Genomic DNA, 19,201 nt, shown 5'->3' with positions numbered 1-19,201 from the left:
AGATATGGATTTTTTTCCCAAAAAGACCTAATTTTTTTTGTTGTTTTGGGAAAAAATCCATATCTTCAATACGAAAGGTCAAAATTTTCAATTGATCGTCGGCTTTTCATCCCACCTACATACACTTTAAGTATAAATCATCAGATTTATAAAGTTTACTTCAAGTACTGTTAAATATCAAAAATATCAATTTTAATGATTTGCCATAAAATGTGTATTAAATTGCGAATTTCAAAAAATCAAAATTATTTGATATCAGAATGACATTCTTCGTATTCAGAATGCAATTCGATATGTCTGATGTGATCTGATGTCCCAAAATAAATACTGTCCAAACGTTCATACCCCAGCCCTTTTAACCTTATGACTTTTTAAAAAGTTGAATCTCTACTCTGACGTCATATCATGAATATGCTAATATCATGCTCATTTCCTGACGCCACTGGAGTATTAATTCCAAAATGGCCGCGCCCGTGTGGGAAGAAGTTTCACAAGCTCTGGCAGAAAATCGAAGGGAATTGGTCCTTACAGGCAAGGAAATCGCTAATAAGATCCAAAAACATGGAGTAGATAATCGTCTGTACACCTTGAATTTACTCAATTTTCTTGAAATATCCGCTGTAGAGCTATCCGAAGTCTCGAATGACATTGGAAATCTCGAACATTTGGTCAATTTGGTTTTGCGTTCCAATAAGCTTACTTCACTGCCGGATTCAATCTGTCAATTAAAGGCACTGCGTTTTCTTGATTTATCAAGAAATCAACTAAAGCAGCTTCCAAATGAAATTGGCGATCTCGTTGAGCTTCACACAGTGGACCTAAGTGGGAACGAACTGGAAGCGATTCCAGAAAGCGTAAACAAACTCAACCATTTGACCCTATGTAATATTTCTAGTAACAATCTCTCTACTATAGACAGTTTACTATCCGCTGATTTGGTACACTTGTCTGAGATCATTGCATCTGGAAATCAGATTGATCACCTCAGCTCAGACGTGTCAAATCTTCACATTTTAAAGAAAATCGATCTGGCATCAAATAAGATCCAGGAGCTGCCAGCAAGTCTTGCAGAGTGCCACAAGCTTCGTGATTTGGACTTCAAAAGCAATCCTATCAAAGACCGTCGCCTCGCTAAGCTAATTCAGCAGGGAAAAGGACACAAGGCAATTTTGGACTATGTTCATTCACACGGAGTCAAGCCTGAATCAAGTGAGAAGGGACAGCCACAGAAGAAAGATAAGAAGAAAGGAGGCAGGAAGAAGAAAGCGTCAGAGAGTGCGGGGGACACTGGAGATGACTTAGCTGCGATGATCCGTGTGCTGAGTGTAAGAGCTGATGACTGTGCTGATAATGTGGAAGTGCTAGCCTCCAAAGCAGTTGCTAGTGTACGACCATATATTGTATGTTGTATCGTGAAAGATGTTGATCTGGCACAGGGGAATATGTTCAAGAGATTCATCACTGCACAGGTACGTGCATACATTTATTGAAAGTTTTGGCGTATGGCGGTTTCACAAAGTTCAAATCTGCCTCCAGAAGGTATGACGCAAAGCACAAAAGAAATCCCCAGTTGAAGTGATATTGATTGACGCATTTGCTTTGTACAAGTTTGTTCTATGCACCATGAAGTTCTAGAGGCAGATTTGAACTAATTTCATGAGATCGCCCTATAAATAGGCCCTACATTATCTACAAATGTACCTCTATGCACCACAATAATGAGATCATTCTGTACACCCATCGAATGTGTGTCATCGGCCCTCAGACTGTAGGAACCCATGGTAGACATGATCACAAAATTTTCAAGTAGGTTTTTTCACATGGAAATTATTTTGTTTGAAAAGGTGATTATTTAACTTAAAAAATGAGGGGTCAACCATGTTTGTAGCTCAAATATCAGCAAAGTTATGGGTAAATGTCCGATTTTAAAATTCTGCATTTTTCTGCGGCCATCATTGACAAGGCCTTACAATGACTTACTGTACAAAAAAGCAAGTAATGCATCATTTTTCATCAAGGCGATCCGTTTTACACAAAGGCGATTTTATTTTATGAAGTCTAACATGATGACTTCTGTATCAAGGATAAAGTACCAGCACGTTTTAGACTACGTCTCCAAGGTTCTGGTGTCCAAATTTCAAAATTTTGTATTTTCCTATGAGGATTACACAGTTAAGCCATTTACTGTGGTCGCAACTTTTTGAGTTGAACGTCGCCCTCTATAATAAGCAATGGGGATTATGTGGACATACCTACCCATGGATTCGATTCATGTAATCATTCTGATGTTCTTTGTTGTAATGTTTCAAAAAACAAACCAGGGGTTCTAACTCACAGAATATTTCTTCAATGTTGGTTCACCAGAAAGGCATTTGAAATTATCTCAATGGCCTGATATGGTTGTATAAATGGGTAAATGTACAATGTATCTTGATTCTGTGCTCTTTGTTTTTTCCTAAAACCATCTACTCCTAATAACATACATGTATGTACTATAATACCGTACTAACTTATTTTTTTTAAAGATATAATTTGTAGAATAAAAATATTTCTTTTTGTAATGTAATTTAATTTGTGTAGACAAAGCTACATGATGGACCACTCTGTGCTAAAAGGACCAAAGCAACCATTGCAACTCACGATTTGTGCCTCATTCAATCACCACTGAAATATGATGCCAGACCTCCACAGCAAATTGAGGTAGGTTTAAACAGTACCAGGGTACAGTCATCAGTTGGGGGGGGGGGGGAGTAGTCAGTTTTCAGTAAATACTGAAACTGGTACTATATTTAAAAATAGATATGGTCTTCAATCTTCAATAGCTACACTCCTAACAAAGCGTGATGCTTGTCCAAGGAGACTCATGATGATCCTCAAGAAAGTGCAGTTCATGATGATCCTCAAGAAAGTGCAGTTGTGCGATGTGCAGAAACTCAAACTAATCAGGTGCGAGTAAAAAGTGGATGCCCAAACTGACAAGATGAACTGATGAACTGCAGTGGCCTACATAGCCCGGACTGCAGGGAGAGCTACTGACTGGAAGATGTTTGGTGATGTTGTTGAGTCAGCTTTCAGAGGTAGCCTGTTCCATGTAGGAATTGTCCGAATAAAAATGAGTACCCGGTACTTGTACAGGTTGCATCTTGCGTGCACTGGGTTATAGCGGAGTTTGTGTGATGTTCTACCAACAGTGGGATTCATATTGATGTTAGGTGGTATTTAATACAAGTGGAGTTTGAAAATGAATCAAAAGCTTGAGTTAATGCGCAGTACCGTATTCATTACCGCAATTGATCAGAATTCTTTTTAGCATATATGTGCACACCTTTAGCTTGAAAAATGTTGACCTTAGTTAGGCCTATAGTTCACTCAGCTCATCAAGTAATCTGATTGATCAAAGAATTATATTTGCTGTATATATGTTTTATTACTTTTTTCCTACATCAGATTTTGCCTTTGGGTCGGAAGCAGCATGTCACAGCTGAATACTTGGTTGCTAGGCTGCACAAAGAAGCTGAAGATCTTCGCAAGCAAATGAAAAGAAGCACTGTCTCAGGAATTCATAAGTAAGTGCCGTACATGTACATGTTATGTATGTGATACACGCAATCAAGCAAAATGAGTTGTTTGTTGGGCAGAATATCAGTGTCACATTACGTCAATTTTCAGATGGGCTTTCAGAGCTTAATTTTGATGAAAATTTCATCACAATAAGACTTACAGTTCCAGATACAAATGTATGTATTAGTATTGTTCAGAACAAGATAAAAAGGAGGCTGAAAACCATTATTTTGCCTGTACAAAAAGAGCAATAAATTACTCATTAGCTTGATCACATACAAGTTTGTGTTAACCACAAAGATACTACAAACTATACAGCATGGGGCGCTCTGTGGTGATATTTGAGTTACCGGTAACCATGGTGGGAAAAAGTGGGCAATACCGTCAATATGTATGCATTTTTGAGGGAAATTGAGCCTTTCTAGATAAAGAAATAAGAAATAGAGGGAAAGTCTGCCCTGTAAGAGGGAAATTTGACTTGGCAGTAAATAAAAACATTTTTTTAAGGCCTGCCGTGCCGGTAGCTAATTCTGCCAATGATGTGTTTTATTTTCCTTCAGGTACCTTGACTTATTGTCTGGACATGAAACCTACCCATGCTTACTTGATAAGGAAGGACAAGTGATTTCATTCCCACCAATAACAAATTCTGATATCTCGAAGGTAAGGTGGTTCTGTTTTATGTGGACAATGAATGTTAATCGTTGAAATATTTTTTTGCAGCAAAACTGGTCCACGACAATAAGCCTTTTGGGTAACAAACTTGTTATTACGTACTGTAGCAGCCTAGGCTTTTGTGTGGAGCAGAAATAGCTTCATAAACGACCACATGTTTTGAGCTCACCACCCGAAAAAGGAAGTGGTGTCTCGCTTTTATTACATCGCTTGGTAATTAATAGTTGTGTTTAATTCTTGAACTTGCTGATTATTTGCTGAGTAAAATGTCAATTGTCATGAATTTATGTTGTTATTTGGTTGAAATATTCCTACATGTAATTGTATCTGGAACTAAGGCCGGTGTCGACAGGTCCTCTGTCGGAATCCTGTCGACAAAGCGAATTATGTCAACATATCGACAGAACTTCGTCCATGGCGACATAGTGCTCGGGCAATGGCCCAGTAAAACTTCGTCAGGGAAGCTCATTGGCCATTTCCAATGTATTTTCAACAAAATGCAATGCCAAATCTTATCTTTTACATGTATGTACCTATATGTACTATTTTGCCAACTTTTCATGTTATTTGCCTTCAGGGGTCATACTTTTGGCAGTATTTTGCCTTGCGTTCCGGTGTAAATTGTACACTTTATCACTACATGTATGTGCTCGCTATGAAGACGGCCATCTTGAATTATGCTGAAGGGGCGCAACACTAAATAAGCGTCCCATAGGATAACGTGTGATTTTGGCCTACTTGAGCGCCATTCCTGGCGTCCCTGCAATACTTGGCAGAATAAATTTGGTATCAAATGAAAGCTGTGTTTCTGTAGATTCCAGAACTTTTGTCGGCATATATCGATGACCGCTTGACTTTTTTCGCTATTTCCCGGTGCAAAAAATATGGCCTAAAAATATACTAAATTCACCACTCACATTTCAAAATCGGAAGTTGTCTTCATCCGCCACAGAGAATTGCTTTTGAGATAAAATGTCCGATTTTTTCTGCATGTTATCATTGAAGACACTTGTCGAATTCATATGAGCTGATATTGAGTGATTTAAAGTGAACATGTCGGTAGATATGGTCGCTACAATCTCTTACTCACTATGGACTATAGCCGAATTTCGTTCTTACATAAAATGCGTAGTGATTTAGTGTTGCGCCCCCTGAAATTGCCGATGGTGTTTCTAGATATTTTTAGGTTAAAATTTTTAAAATATTCCTGAAATCATGAAAGAAAAAAGTCCTGGTATTTTTTCGGAACCCAAATGTATGTCGACACACTGTCGACGTCAAGATACGAAATATGTCGACATCAAAAAACGGTGCCGACGCCGGCCCTATCTGGAACATTGAGCAGGGTGGTGAAGCAGAAATGGCGCTCTGTAAATTTGTGTGTAAAATTTTATCTGTATTTTCAATATGCTCTATCATGTGCACATATTTTCTGAATAATGGAACTAAGCCGGTGATCTGGCCCCCAGCGGGATCCAGGGGCAGTGACCTGGTCGGTATAGCCAAAGCCCCCAAAGCTCCAGAAGAATGGAGACCACAGTTTCCACATAAAAATATGCTGATTACTTAACGGGCTAGATCGTTGTGCACCCCAAATGGAATGTGTGACTGGTTTATGTAGTTACAATAACTAGTTGATGATACATATCCACCACAAAGTTGCTAACCCTTGACACTAATTAATCATTGCTATGGGTAGTATTTATCTCAAGGTGACCACAAAATATACTCAAACACATATCATCTGTCATCATGATGGTTCCAAGTGTAGTCTAAACTTGATATTTTCCAGATTTTTACCTGGCGCTTTAAAACAAAATTCAGCCCTTAATAGTGCATTTATATGTTCTGCATTTTTCATATTGGAAAAAATTAACAAAAAACCTGTACGTACATGTAATTTCCTGGTTTTGTTTTAAAAAAACAGAAAAGTGGCATCTTTGGTAATATTGATAAAGCAATGTTATTTGATGCAAAGATAATGAGGAATGATGTTTTGTTTGTGTTTGTCTTTGTTTTGTGTGGGGAGAGGGTTATGACAATACAATATAACAGAACAATATATACTATTGCGGTATATCTTTCACATGTTGTTTTTAAAAACTTTTAAGCCTACTGCCAAAGAAAAAAGATGTGTTGTGAGTAGTGATCATGACATGCCACTATTCTCTCCCCATACAGATCTCCAAATCCACTACCAACATCTTCATTGAGGTCACTAGTTCCACAGATCTGGGCACCTGTAAGAAGGTCATGGATACCTTGATGGAGAAAATGGTAGAATTAAGCATGAGTAAAACACCGACCAATCAGGATGGAGAGGATGAGGAAGCAGCAACCAATCAGGATGAAGCAGGAGTGAGTGTTTCTAGACCTTTGATTGTGCAGCAGGTTCGTGTCCTTGATGAGGACGGAGGGTTGAAAGTGGTCTATCCATCTCGTACAGATCTTGATATTCAGGGAATAAAAGTAGCAAGATAGTATTTGAGTACTTTAATAAAGCTTCCAGAAAACTTCAAGTTTTCATGCATGTGTAAAGGTACTGTAGTGGTACAATGTAAAGTATACAGTTCTCACAGATGACATTGCTCTTTCTTTCAGGTTAATGCCTTTGCATTGTATGAACCATTAAATGTTAGGGAAATTCACAAATATCTGGAGGTAATACTCTATCAGTCTGTATGGAGTACTACCCAGTGAAATATTCAACTGGTTCAAATAATGACTGCTTTATTTTTGGGGCATGGTTAAAATTATAGGCCTGTGCCTGGGCTGGGATCATAGCATTGTTTTGAGATCCTGAAGGGCCTATATTTGTAACCGTGTCCCGAATATAAAGCATTCAATTTTTTTGCTGTACCAGTTACCATGGACCATGGTTGTAGATAGATTCCTGACAAAGATTCTAGCCATCTGGGCATTGTGATGCATGAATTAATGGATATACATGCAGATTGACCATGCCAATCAGATTACAAGAACCTATATAATAGGCATATACATGTAATAATGATATTTAGAGGGGTAATTTGTGATAATAGCACCCTCTTTTTTAAAGGGTATGGTTCAATAGATATCCATTTTAAAAATTTAGTTGATTCGGACATTGAATTAGGGAAAACACATTTTGCATGACTGCATTACCATGCCCCATATAGGCCACTGTTGAAATTACAAAATGGACGACGTCTTGTCAAATGACTGCATCTGCCAGACAGACACAAACATGTAGTGCTATGTTTGTGATTTGTAAAAGCAAAGGAGGGAATAGATATTTCGCATTGGATCAAATATCTTAGACTATTACAATATTGTTTGAATATTTGTGAACCATAGCAACTGGTGATGTTTGTGCATATGAGCAATGTGAGCCCTGAAATATTGTCTTAGCATTTCATCTACCAGTCATACTAAAACTGCTCTAGATCAAAGTTATAAAGTGCCATGATTCAAATTCTATATTTTCTTCTTTTTAAATGTTAAGGAATCCTTAATGAGAGGTGCATACATGTACAATGTACATGCACCAAGTCAATGTGATCTATACTTTTGTATATTTTCAACAAAATAATATGTCAAGCAGACCAGAAGAAAAATTGGGCAATTTTAACTTTGCAGCAATGGCAATCATCCAATTCACTTGTGGGAGCCATTTATTTTGGATACCTGTTGTATTAAGGAGGTCCAAACATGATCGGGATCCAAGGGATTAAAGGGATCTCTTGAGTTCACTGGTAAAATGCATAGCCAAGTAGATGTAGCTGTGCATTAGGTCTTTTTTTTAAATTTTAGTATTTCAAAGTAATAGTATACAACAACCTAACCAAAAACAATTAGATCCCGGTGGGGTCACTCCCTGGCAGGGGGGACACGTAGGACCGTTACCACAAGTACAAATTACCCCCTTTCGCAGTTGATTTCAAGGACAAATCATGAAATTTTACCCCCTTTTTTTTACTCTAAAACAAGGACAAAATGGTACTCTGAAACACCCCTATTTTTTAGATTCCGAGGACACATTTGCTATTTTGACCCTATTTCAACATTTCAAGGACAAGGCTTTTATGAATGTTTTTTTCAGTAATTAACAGGGCATCATGGAATTCATATAAATTGGCTAGTGCAAAATTTCTGCGAATCTATGCTAAGGCTACACATGAAATAGAACCGAGAACAATATTGATCATGGGATGAGTACAAAGTAGGAAACCAAATTTAATCATTAATTATCTGGCCAAAAAAATGAGCTATCCACGGGATTGGGAGAAAATAATAAGAACCCCTTTTTTCAATTTCGTGGACATTTGTGCGATAAAACACCCTTATTTTTCCAATTTCACAGACAATTTTGTCCGCGGACAAGCCCTAAAAATAACCCCTTTTTCCGCGATTTTGGTAACGATCGTGCGGTCAGTATTGCAAGTTGAGCGACTCCACCGGGAATTAGATGAACAATTTTAAGTTATGAAAAGGTTATTAACATTTTTATGTATTCCATAAATTTGGGAAAACACCATTTTTGGAATGGATTTGCTTTACATGTAGGTTAAAATCTGACTACACCCCCCCCCCCATTTTTTTCACACTAATTTTCTTATTAGCACATGCAAAGTATCAAAATATTATGAAATTCTATGAACAAATTGTATCATGCTTGGGACCTCTTAAAATGAAATGTTACATCTGAATCCATAAATCATATTTTGGGCAGTTTCTAAAATTTGAATCAATTGTATTCAATGTAGCAACTAAACTGTACATTATAAAATGATAATGAGCTATTCCAGTTGAAATCCACCCACCCCCTATGGAAGACTTGGCCTTAATCTCTCACACAGGAGTGTGAATTTTAAATGGTGTTTACCTGGATGGGTGACTCCATTTGAGATTCACACCCCTTGTGTTGGAGATTAAGGACATGTCAATAGTGGTATGGATTTCAATTGGTATAACCCAAAGAACAAGAGCAACAGCAAACAACTTCAGATGTATGTACATGTACATGTAGTTTGTTTAAATTGATGTTTAATTGAAGAGAGGGAAACATTGAATGAATATTATAGTCAAATATTTATCAACAACTTCACATGTACTGGGCTTTAAATGTTCACTACATTGTATATTTCAACAAAATGCAATCTGTTTTGAGGGATTGCATACTTGATTTGTGAGTATTTGTGTATTCATATAGAGATATCCTAAACTTTTATTTCAAAGTTTACTTTTTGCTATCATTTATGTAGGTCTGCTCAGGCTCAAGCTGTGTGCCTATATATAAAGACTTCATCATAATTATTATAACTTAGGACTAAAGTGACACAGTAGCAACTGCAGTGCAGAAACAGATGTGTTTGAAAGTGTTAAAGAACTCCAATATGTTTGTGAATTTGTCAAGTCTGTTAAAGGAGTATTTTGTGATCCTACATGTAGCATCCTCTTTTTATGACATTTTTCAGTAGATATCCACGAAAAAAGCTTATTCCCAAAATCCCAGTTGATTCCGGTTTTGCGTTTGCGAGTTGTTCATGATTATGTGTATTACACTGCTCCATAGACAATGTGTTGTAATTTTGTTCTGGTATACCAGAACGAAATTCAAATTTCATGATATCTTTGCTAAACGAATGAATCTGCAAGAAATTTTTTGTACATAAACATTATGTAGCCACAGGTTTCCAGTGATATAAAAATCTCAACTTTTTTTTAGAAAAGTGGGGGAATGAGGCTGTGGATCACGAAATGCCCTTTTAAATGGGAGATGAAATCATGAAAATAATTACTCTATTTTGGCTCACCTCAAGTTTAGTAGTGACATTTTAAAATTCTTTTTTGGGTTGTGCCACAAGCATGCAGACAAACCGCCGTTGTATGTGTCCATGTACGCTCTACACGATTAAATTTAAGTGATAGTGGACTGGTGAAATATTCACCATACGTCAAACCAGACTTGAACCAAAGTTTATGTATACATGTACAATTTGCCAACAGTGATGGTGAAAGTGACTTTTGTGTTTATAATGAACTCTATCTTGAGCTAAATGACTTCTTAAAATATAAATCTGAATGAGTGTAATGGTATGTATTAAATGCATTTGTAACACAACTTGTATAATTAGTTACTTAGGTTAGTCTTTTTATCGAGGGTAACAACTTCAGTGACCAGCACTGCTTTCCAAGCAGGCCCTCAGTCACTATAAAAGAAAATATTCATAGTATAATACAGTATAGTACACAAAAGTAATACAATATAAAATATTTAAAATAAAATGCAATGAAAATCAGGATGAATTCATAAACATCTAAAAATACTTTAACATGAAATGAGAACATTTGCTTTGAATTGTCTCAAAGACATATTTTGCATATCAGTTTGAATCATTGGTGATAAACTGTTCCAAATAGGAGCAGTTCTGACAGTCACTTGGTACTTCCAGTGCAATGTACCCAGCAAACACAAAGCGTTTTGTAGAAAACATTTAAATGCTAGATTTATATAAAGGGTATAAACGTTATAATAACATTTACAAAACATTTTGCAAACAGCGGACAGACCTTTCAAGTAGGGTCTGTGGTGTCAGGTGGTGTTGCGTTTTTAGCAAATGACTCTAAAAATCACCAAAATCTGCAAATAGATTTCCCAAAAATAAAAATCCGAGTTGGTAGGGCCTGTAGACATGGTAGAACAAGGTATTTTTGTTGGCAACATATTTGGCAAAAAAAAAGTGTTTGTCAAAAATATTTTACAACATGATGACATTTTAAAAATGTTTGTTTTATTTTTTTCATATAAAACAACATTTTGAACCAGTTTTCATGACCTCTAAATTCAAAAACAAGTTTCATTATGTTTTAAATTGTCCCTCCTCCTCTACTGAACTCCTCTTTCTCTGTAATGTCTTTCTGACTCATTTGCTTCTAATCTGGCTCGGACTCTCTGTCTGTACTGTTGACCACTTATTTCTATCTTCTACTCTGATATGCCTTGCAAATTTAGTTGCCCATATTATATCCTCTGCATGTTGTTCTTTGCTCTTCTTCAGGACGGAATCCTTGACATTAACATCAAACGTTTCTTTGTGTTCTATTTTACTTGTCATCATAGATGGAGCATATTACAGGCATGAGAATTTTCCTTATTTAAAAGGAATTCCTTTTTTTTGGCCCAAATTTCTGTGTTTTTATTTCTTTTTAGCCTGTTTTGAGTATTTTTGCCATATTTTACGCACTTTTTCCTTTTTATCCAGAATTTTTCTTTTTTTTTTCATTGAAATGTATTCTGCTGCCTGGTATTGTGTTTGGCTTTCATCTTCACAAATTTTCTTTCTCCCGAGATATTGCTGCTTAGCTCAAGCATGACTTGGAATCTTGGATTTGGGTTCCAAAAGAGGTCTCCGTGAAGTTGATTATGGAGCTGTCTTTTCATCACATCAAGAATACCCTCAAGTAGCATCTTCATAGTGGCCTCATTGTTGTTCTCTTCGAATTGTGCTCCATTTAGAAAAGAGTGATGAGACAACACCACCAAAACAATCACATTTCTCTTGTCCTGTGAGGCTATCCCATGGATCTGTAATCCATGGTGCCACGTCAACAATAATAATGATATAAATCATAATAATAATGATTAATAATAATAATTAATAATATTAATAATAATAATAATATTATTAATGCAAAACATTTATAGAGCTCAGTATATTTTATAGAGCTCAGTATATCAAAGATTCCAAAGTATTTTGCTAAGAATAATAATCTCATACAATGTAAGTGCCATAAGGACACTGCAAAATGGAATTGTGTTGTTATATTTCTCATGGGCTGCTTTGTAAAGGGTGTTCATCTCATCCTGGCAAACCACATTCAATCCAAGGACCTGATATGTAGTTATTAATGAGTCCTAAACAATGTGGTTGTTGCTGGCAATCGCCACCTTTCAGGACTTTGTGCACAGCTAGCACTGCTAGATTTGATGATTTGTGGATTTTGTTGAAGAAATGTACAATACATGGCGAGTAGATGTAGGCATATGAAGTAGTTTTGTATTGCACATTGAATTTGTTGCCTACCCATTGCATATACATAGTCACTTTGAGATGGGAAATCCTTGTAAACTAAAGTAGCTTGATAAGTCCCGTCCTACAACGATACTCAGGTCTCATTTGTCAATGAGCTGCAGCAAGACTTGAGTTATACTTTCACCACGATGAGTGTATGGCATGTGAGCTTACTTTTTGAGTCTTTATCTTCATTTTCAACCAGCACCTTGTTACTTGTCTTTTGGAATGAATCCAATGGATGCATTGTCCTTTCAGTTGCTCTAGATAATTGATGGTCCATGACTTTATTAGCAATATGCCTGTCTGACATACATGACATAGACCTTCTTAAACATCTTGCTCTCTCCATCTGCTGTCAATGTATCAATACTTTCTAAACTCTGTATAATTGTTTCCACATACTGTAGTCTGTTGCTATCCCTAAAGGTTGATTTTTAAACCTAATAAGAAGGTTCCACTGTTAGTTGCCACCTCCACTTCTGTAACATTGCAACCCCTACAGTCTTTAATGGTGCCATCATATTTTACAGCAAGATTATCTTCACCTTTTAGTGCATTCAACAACTTTCTTAAGGGCAGTGTGGTTCCTTCATTTTACTTGCAGTTGATCTGAAGGGCATTGCACCTGTTAATTCCAAGCCTGTCACTGTTTCCACTACCAATTTCCCAACTTCTGAGCATCTGTGTTCAGAAACATTTGCATTCTGCATTTTGCAACAGCATTGATGCTGCTTTGATTCTGGGATTGACACATTTCCTGTCCACTTTTGTTGGCATACCTTCCTTTTGCTCTTAAATCAAAGAGTTTTACTGTAGGGCATCTTTTGCAATGCCAGAGAATCACCTGGTATCGTTGCATATTTTTACAGATTTTTTTTTACAATGGATTTGCTTGATTTTGTTTTAAAATTTGCACTAATATTTGTAATGCATTGAGGGACAGTTTTGGGACACTTTGCCCTCTTGACCTATTGGAAAATTGTTTTGTGTGTGTACAAAATATTAAAAATGTTTAATTAGAATTAAAAAAATGAAAAAACATGGTTATATCATAAATTATCTGAAATAATTTTAATGATAATAACATTATTACAATAATAAATGAATGAATAATAATTAAAGCAATTTCGTTGATAGGTCATAGTTCAACCCGGACCAAAACTGCCAACCCGGTCCCACATTGCTGTAGCAATTTGTCACTTATTCACGGCTGTTTGATGTATATAGAATTGGCTTCATTATTAACTAAATGCAAACTATAGATGGCGCTATTTATCATAAATCATATTTCTTTATTTGCAAGGGTTAGGTAATTAATACTGCCATTGAAACAGCTGGAATAGGTGAAACAAGCAACAAGGATATTTTGTAAACATATTTTATCAAACAATAAAAGGAATTATTTGTATTAAAAGCTTGAAAGGGTCATTTCCAGTAACTAAATAGCGCCACCAATTTTGGCATTAATACATACATTTTATATCCAAAAAAGCTTTAAAAAATACTATAAAAGTGAATAATTTTGTAAAAGAGGGGAAATTAAAGTTGAGAACGACTCAAAAGCATCTATATACATTAGCACGATATCACTTTTAGCTGTTTAAGCTTAAAATTTGGTTATACATGATGTTTTGTTTGAAAAACTAATAAATGATCCCATCAAACAACCGTGAAATAGTTGCCACATAGTCTGTAGCTATCCCTGAAGGTTGATTTTTAAACCTCTTTAGAATGTTACTCTATTAATTGCCACCTCCACTTCTGTAACATGGCAATCCCTATGGTCTGTGGTGCCAACCTATTTTACAGTGACATTATCTTCCCCTTTAGTGCATGCAACCACTTTCTTAAGGGCTAGTACCTTCATTTCACTTGCAATCCTCCCTTGGGTAGATCTGGAGGGCATTTCACCAGTTAATTCTGAGCCTGTCACTCTCCACTACCAGTTTCACAACTTCTGAACATCTGTGTTCAGAATCATTTGCATCCTGCAACAGCATTGATGCTGGGATTGACACAGTTCTTGTTATATCCACTTTTGTTGGAATATTTTGGGATTCATCCATACCTTCCTGTTACTCAATCAGTTCATTCTCCAGGGTTGAAATCTGCACAATTCCAGCTTTCAAAGAGTTGACAGTTTGCCGTAGGGCATCTTTTGCAATGCCAGAGATTCCAGAGAATCACCTGGTATCTTTGCCTTTTTTACATCGTAGTTAAAAGATTTTTTTACAAGGATTTGCATGATTTTGTTTCTTACAGGAAGAGGAGATCTCGCCTCGGTCATTTTATCCTTGCATACAATGCAGAGGATGATTTAAGCACTTCCCAGAAGTCTTGCGGTTAGCACAGCTGGTTAAGTGAACATGACACCACTGCCCGCCCTGCATACACACGTGCATGGTTAAATTTGAATTTGGACAGATATATTTACAATAAAAACACCTTCAAAAAGTTGGTCGATTTCACATTTTATGTTATCGACAGTAGGTGTGAATTATCCTTCATGCATACATCACTTTAGATCTGAAATCGACCAAGTAATGACGACACACGGCCAATTCTAAAACAACATCTTTTGCACAGAGTTCAATGGGATTTGAAAAGTAAAGTAGCAGTTGAAACTCTAGTGATAACACTTTTACAGTGCATGATGGGGCTTCCTTAAATCATCCTCTGCATACAATGTAGCACAATGGATGTTGTTGCCTTGAAATCGTCTCTGGATCTGTATGGTTTTCCTTGACATGCTATAATTTGCCCTAAAGAAGCTCACTCGTTTTTTTAATCTCTGATTCTCTTTTTCCAAAAAGTAATTCTCCTCTTGAAGGCCATCTGTTGGCCTAAGAGTACTTTTGCCATAGGAACATAAACCAGATATCTCAATTCGATTAAAATGTTCTGACCAAAACATGTTTAGATTTTGTGTTTGCTGGGTATACATAATAATTGAATGTACATTGTAATGATTTTATAAAGTAAATTTACTGCAGTTGTAAGCCAGGACATAATATTTGTGAGGAAATTTGTGGTAATCTATGATCCATACCAATTTTGGATCATCCAATTTTTGATTTATCTCTCACTCACTCCAACTTGGTAAAACCATATATGTTGGCTTCCTGAATTATGTGGTTGAGAATTTAATTTAATTTAATTTAATTTAAAATCTCATTCATGTACAAAATACTTATTGTTTTAGTTGTACCAAAAATCAGCCACATGTACAACATCAAACAAAAACTAAATAAATGTGTTTTTAAGATTATATGCTCTACACAGAGAAGATATCTTACACTTCCCACAATGCATTTCTTCCGTTTCGATTTTCTGCACTGGTTTGCTATCTAGTGCAACATAGCGGGTCGACAGTGCAAAAAAGTACTTCAATGAACAGAGTACATCCAGATCTTGCAAAATATGATATTTCTTGACTATCAACCCATGTTTCATGTTTAGCCAGTCTATTCTCAACATGCAAACAAAGGAAACCTGGACAAAGTAATAGGAGTGTCATTTTGCTGTAATGAGCAAAGGATTATGGGAAGGGTAAGATATCTTCTCTGTACTCTACCTGTAAAAGGAGAATGACAGGCCAAAGTTATATCAAACTATCTATAAGATTATATTATGAAACTTGCATTCACTATGTTATAAAGCAAAATAATAGTTACAATTGAAGATGCCAGTTCTAAAAGGGGGTTAGTTCACAACATCGTGAAAATGGAAAGTCCGTTTGTACTACAAGGGGATTATATCTACACTCTCTGTGCAAATTTCATAGTGAAATAATATGGTACAGCATTGAAACTGCATGGACAAAACCAGTTCCTTGCATTGAAACGGCCCTAAAAACTTTCTTTGTCATTTATCTTCAAATGCACTCAATGTGACTTAACCCCCTTTTAGAGCTAGCGCCTTCAAGTAGTAGTGAACATGGAAGTTGCCAGACATTCAAAGTGTGAATTTTAAGTTGAACAATTTCTTTTCACAAAAGACCACTGTTTCAACTGATAAGTACCTTAGTTTCATTTAATTAACCTGTCAAAAAGAGGTAATACCAAGCTAGATGAATAATGCATATTATTATGTGACCCCCTCCCAAAAAGAATTGTTAAGTCTCAAGGTGGTAGTTTTGAGACCTCCTGACTACCAAGTTGATGTTTATTTAACACGCATATATCTGCACAAGCCAGTAGTATGACCTTTGTGAATGCCCCATCTTGCCTGTTCATAAAGGACATATACTGCTGGCTTGCAGAATGTATGCTGCATGAACAAAGGCACACTACTGGCTTGAACAGGTGTGCATTAGATAAAGAACAACTCAGCAGCCAGGAGGTCTCAAAACTACCAACTTGCAACTTTACCCTTATTTTGAGTGACATCTATGTGTGGACATTATTGTTCTGAATCTCTATATTCAGTCAAGTTTTCAAAAAAATTATGAAGTGCCTGTATCTTAGTTTCTGAAACCCTTGTCAGATACATTGTAGTTTAGTTTGGGTTAACTAGGCATTTGGACTGACATTTATGGTCATGTGTCTTATGGTGGGACCACAAAATACCTGGTGGCGTTACATTTTTCTCTCCCCTTTCTGATTTAACTTGTTGTCACAAAGCTATTCTTGGTCCAATTGCATCAAGTTTGGGCTTATTATACAGCTTGATTATTCTAATTTTCAAATATGTTTCTCAATTTGGAATTCAAATTTGTTTAATTAGTGCAAAATATTAAAATGTTAACGAAGGTAAACCTGGTGGATATGTGGTAGAGGATACATGTATGTGGTAGAGGAATATGTACAATCTCTATGGCAAAATCTTTGAAGACATGATATCTTTTTGAATTTTAATTATATCATTGTCAAATTGTGTGCTATACATGAAAATCATACCTCAAATGAAAGCTTGTTTATTCATTATTCATATTCAGCTATTAATTTTATCTAATCGTGTTTACAAGTATTCACTGAGAACTGCAAGTCGCAAGAACCACAATTTTTTCCTATTCACTTACACACAAATGCCAAAATTTTCAGTCACAACATGCGTTTTGGCTTTCAATTGTTGTATCTTGAGAATTATACACCCTAAAATAGGAAAAGTATACATTTTTGGAAAGCTTTTTACCCCAGGAATCTAAATATGCAGTTAAAATAAATGTAGGATACACTCTAAAGAAAATATTTTCAAAAATGTAATCAACATTTTGTGCATGAAGTTATGTATATTTCCGCACCCTGTATCACCACTTTGGTCAATCATAACATAGCAAAAGTATACATTTTATTAAAGCTCATAGTGTGGCCTGTCACAAAATTAGATTTCATTTGAGGTATTCCATATCAGTAGCAAATGCAATAAATAATCAATATACTAGTAAAATTAAATTTTTTCATGATATCACCCTATATATTTTCTTACGCACCCTGTATACCAACTTCAATTTTGCATAGTTGGATTCCTTGGAACATAAGCTTTCCAAAAATGTATAGTTTTGCTGGTGTGAGATGTATAGTTTTAGATATGTATCAATTTTAGTGAAAAGGAAGACAAATGATCAAAATCAGTGCTTGTAACGCAAATGTGCCCCACCATATGACACATGACCTTATGTGAACCCAACAGATTTACAGGCATTTCAAATTGCAATTGTATCATATGCCTTGAGTGAAGAATGCCATGAGGTTTAGCATCATTATTCAATTTTGCATACATGCTCTGTAGTGTTTACTCAGAGGCTGTATTTTGCAGTGAAAAGTAGATTTGAAATACACAAATTGCAGTATATACTGTATACGCTGAAATTTTCGCGGTGGTTTAATTTTCGCGGATTTCGCTGATCAAGAGGCATCCGTGAAAATAAAACCCGCAAAACATGATAATTAAGCATTTTACTATGTTATTCTATTGAGGAGATATCCACAACCGCTGAATTTAACAACCCGTGAAATTGTCAATGATACATGAAACCGTGAAAAGATATTCCCGCGAAAATATTGGCGTATACAGTAGTCAATTTGAGGAATTTTGTAGCCAAATTCGGACCAATTTAAGGGGGGGGTGCTTCACATGATGCACCCAATTTCTAGAGAGTATACACTGGTGCATGGGTCATTCATGATGACATTGAGTTGGCAATTTTTGAAGAAAAAAAAAGGTTACAAATTACAAAGCAGCCTTTGACTGCTCCTCCATAAACTTAATTTTGTAATTTGATTATGGAAATAAATCTGTAATTTGATATGTAAATAAAGTCTATTGATTGGTTGATTAAAACCTGTAACAACATCATTGTTTGTGTGAAAATAAAGAACAAGGAAAATATTAGCCACTCCACACAATCAAGTGAACAATTTTACTGCCAGCCTTTGGGTCAAGAGAAAGGAAATCTCAACTACCACTGCAGCTGGAAGCAGTGTGATTTATTGGTATGATTGGTACTATGTACATGGAATGATCAAATTTGAAAAACTACAATCACTGAAAAAATAGTTGGCACACTTGCTCAAAACAATTGAAATCCACACCACACCATACTATGAAGGCAAGTGAAACAAGTTTGTCATGTATATTTGAAGCACAGCACAGACTCCACCCTGTATCCAGCATCTTTCAATGTTGGAGTGTCTCGCAGACCTGTTAACAACATGGCTGTGTCCAACGTTGAATGGGAGAGCAGGGAAGGGGAGAGATTTACCAAAAGACAGTCAAAGTATGCCAATATTTTTTTCCATGATTGTAGTAAGATTTTGCAAAGTCCCTAGACGTAGTAAAGGAGTACAAGTTGCATACAATAACCATAACATATGCAGTTGTCTGCATAAATATGGTATTTTGATTCCGTACATCTGAAAAATGGAGATACTGTATGCAAAAAGAATGTGGGGCTTCGGACTGATTTA

The 19,201-nt window shown here is 36.0% G+C and overlaps 1 protein-coding gene across 1 annotated transcript; it reads left to right on the top strand.

Annotated features, from left to right (window-relative positions):
• Window positions 1-461: 461 nt before the first annotated feature.
• LOC140156595 (leucine-rich repeat-containing protein 47-like) lies at window positions 462-7,091 on the top strand. The gene is made up of 5 exons (XM_072179532.1): window positions 462-1,469; window positions 2,581-2,700; window positions 3,448-3,566; window positions 4,122-4,224; window positions 6,418-7,091. Exons 1-5 carry the CDS (start codon window positions 462-464, stop codon window positions 6,715-6,717), a joined length of 1,650 nt encoding a protein of 549 aa, XP_072035633.1. The 3' UTR covers window positions 6,718-7,091.
• Window positions 7,092-19,201: the final 12,110 nt, after the last annotated feature.

Source organism: Amphiura filiformis, chromosome 7 (assembly GCF_039555335.1).
Source record: "Amphiura filiformis chromosome 7, Afil_fr2py, whole genome shotgun sequence".
Taxonomy (NCBI): domain Eukaryota; kingdom Metazoa; phylum Echinodermata; class Ophiuroidea; order Amphilepidida; family Amphiuridae; genus Amphiura; species Amphiura filiformis.
The sequence above is the reverse complement of the archived record's forward strand: the minus strand, read 5'-3'. Positions and strand labels throughout refer to the sequence as shown.

Coding starts and splice junctions, on each gene's coding strand:
- LOC140156595 (XM_072179532.1), top strand. CDS start 462: ATGGCCGCGCCCGTGTGGGAAGAAGTTTCACAAGCTCTGGCAGAAAAT. Junction 1,470..2,580: donor AGAGATTCATCACTGCACAG/GTACGTGCATAC, acceptor TAATTTGTGTAG/ACAAAGCTACATGATGGACC. Junction 2,701..3,447: donor GACCTCCACAGCAAATTGAG/GTAGGTTTAAAC, acceptor TTCCTACATCAG/ATTTTGCCTTTGGGTCGGAA.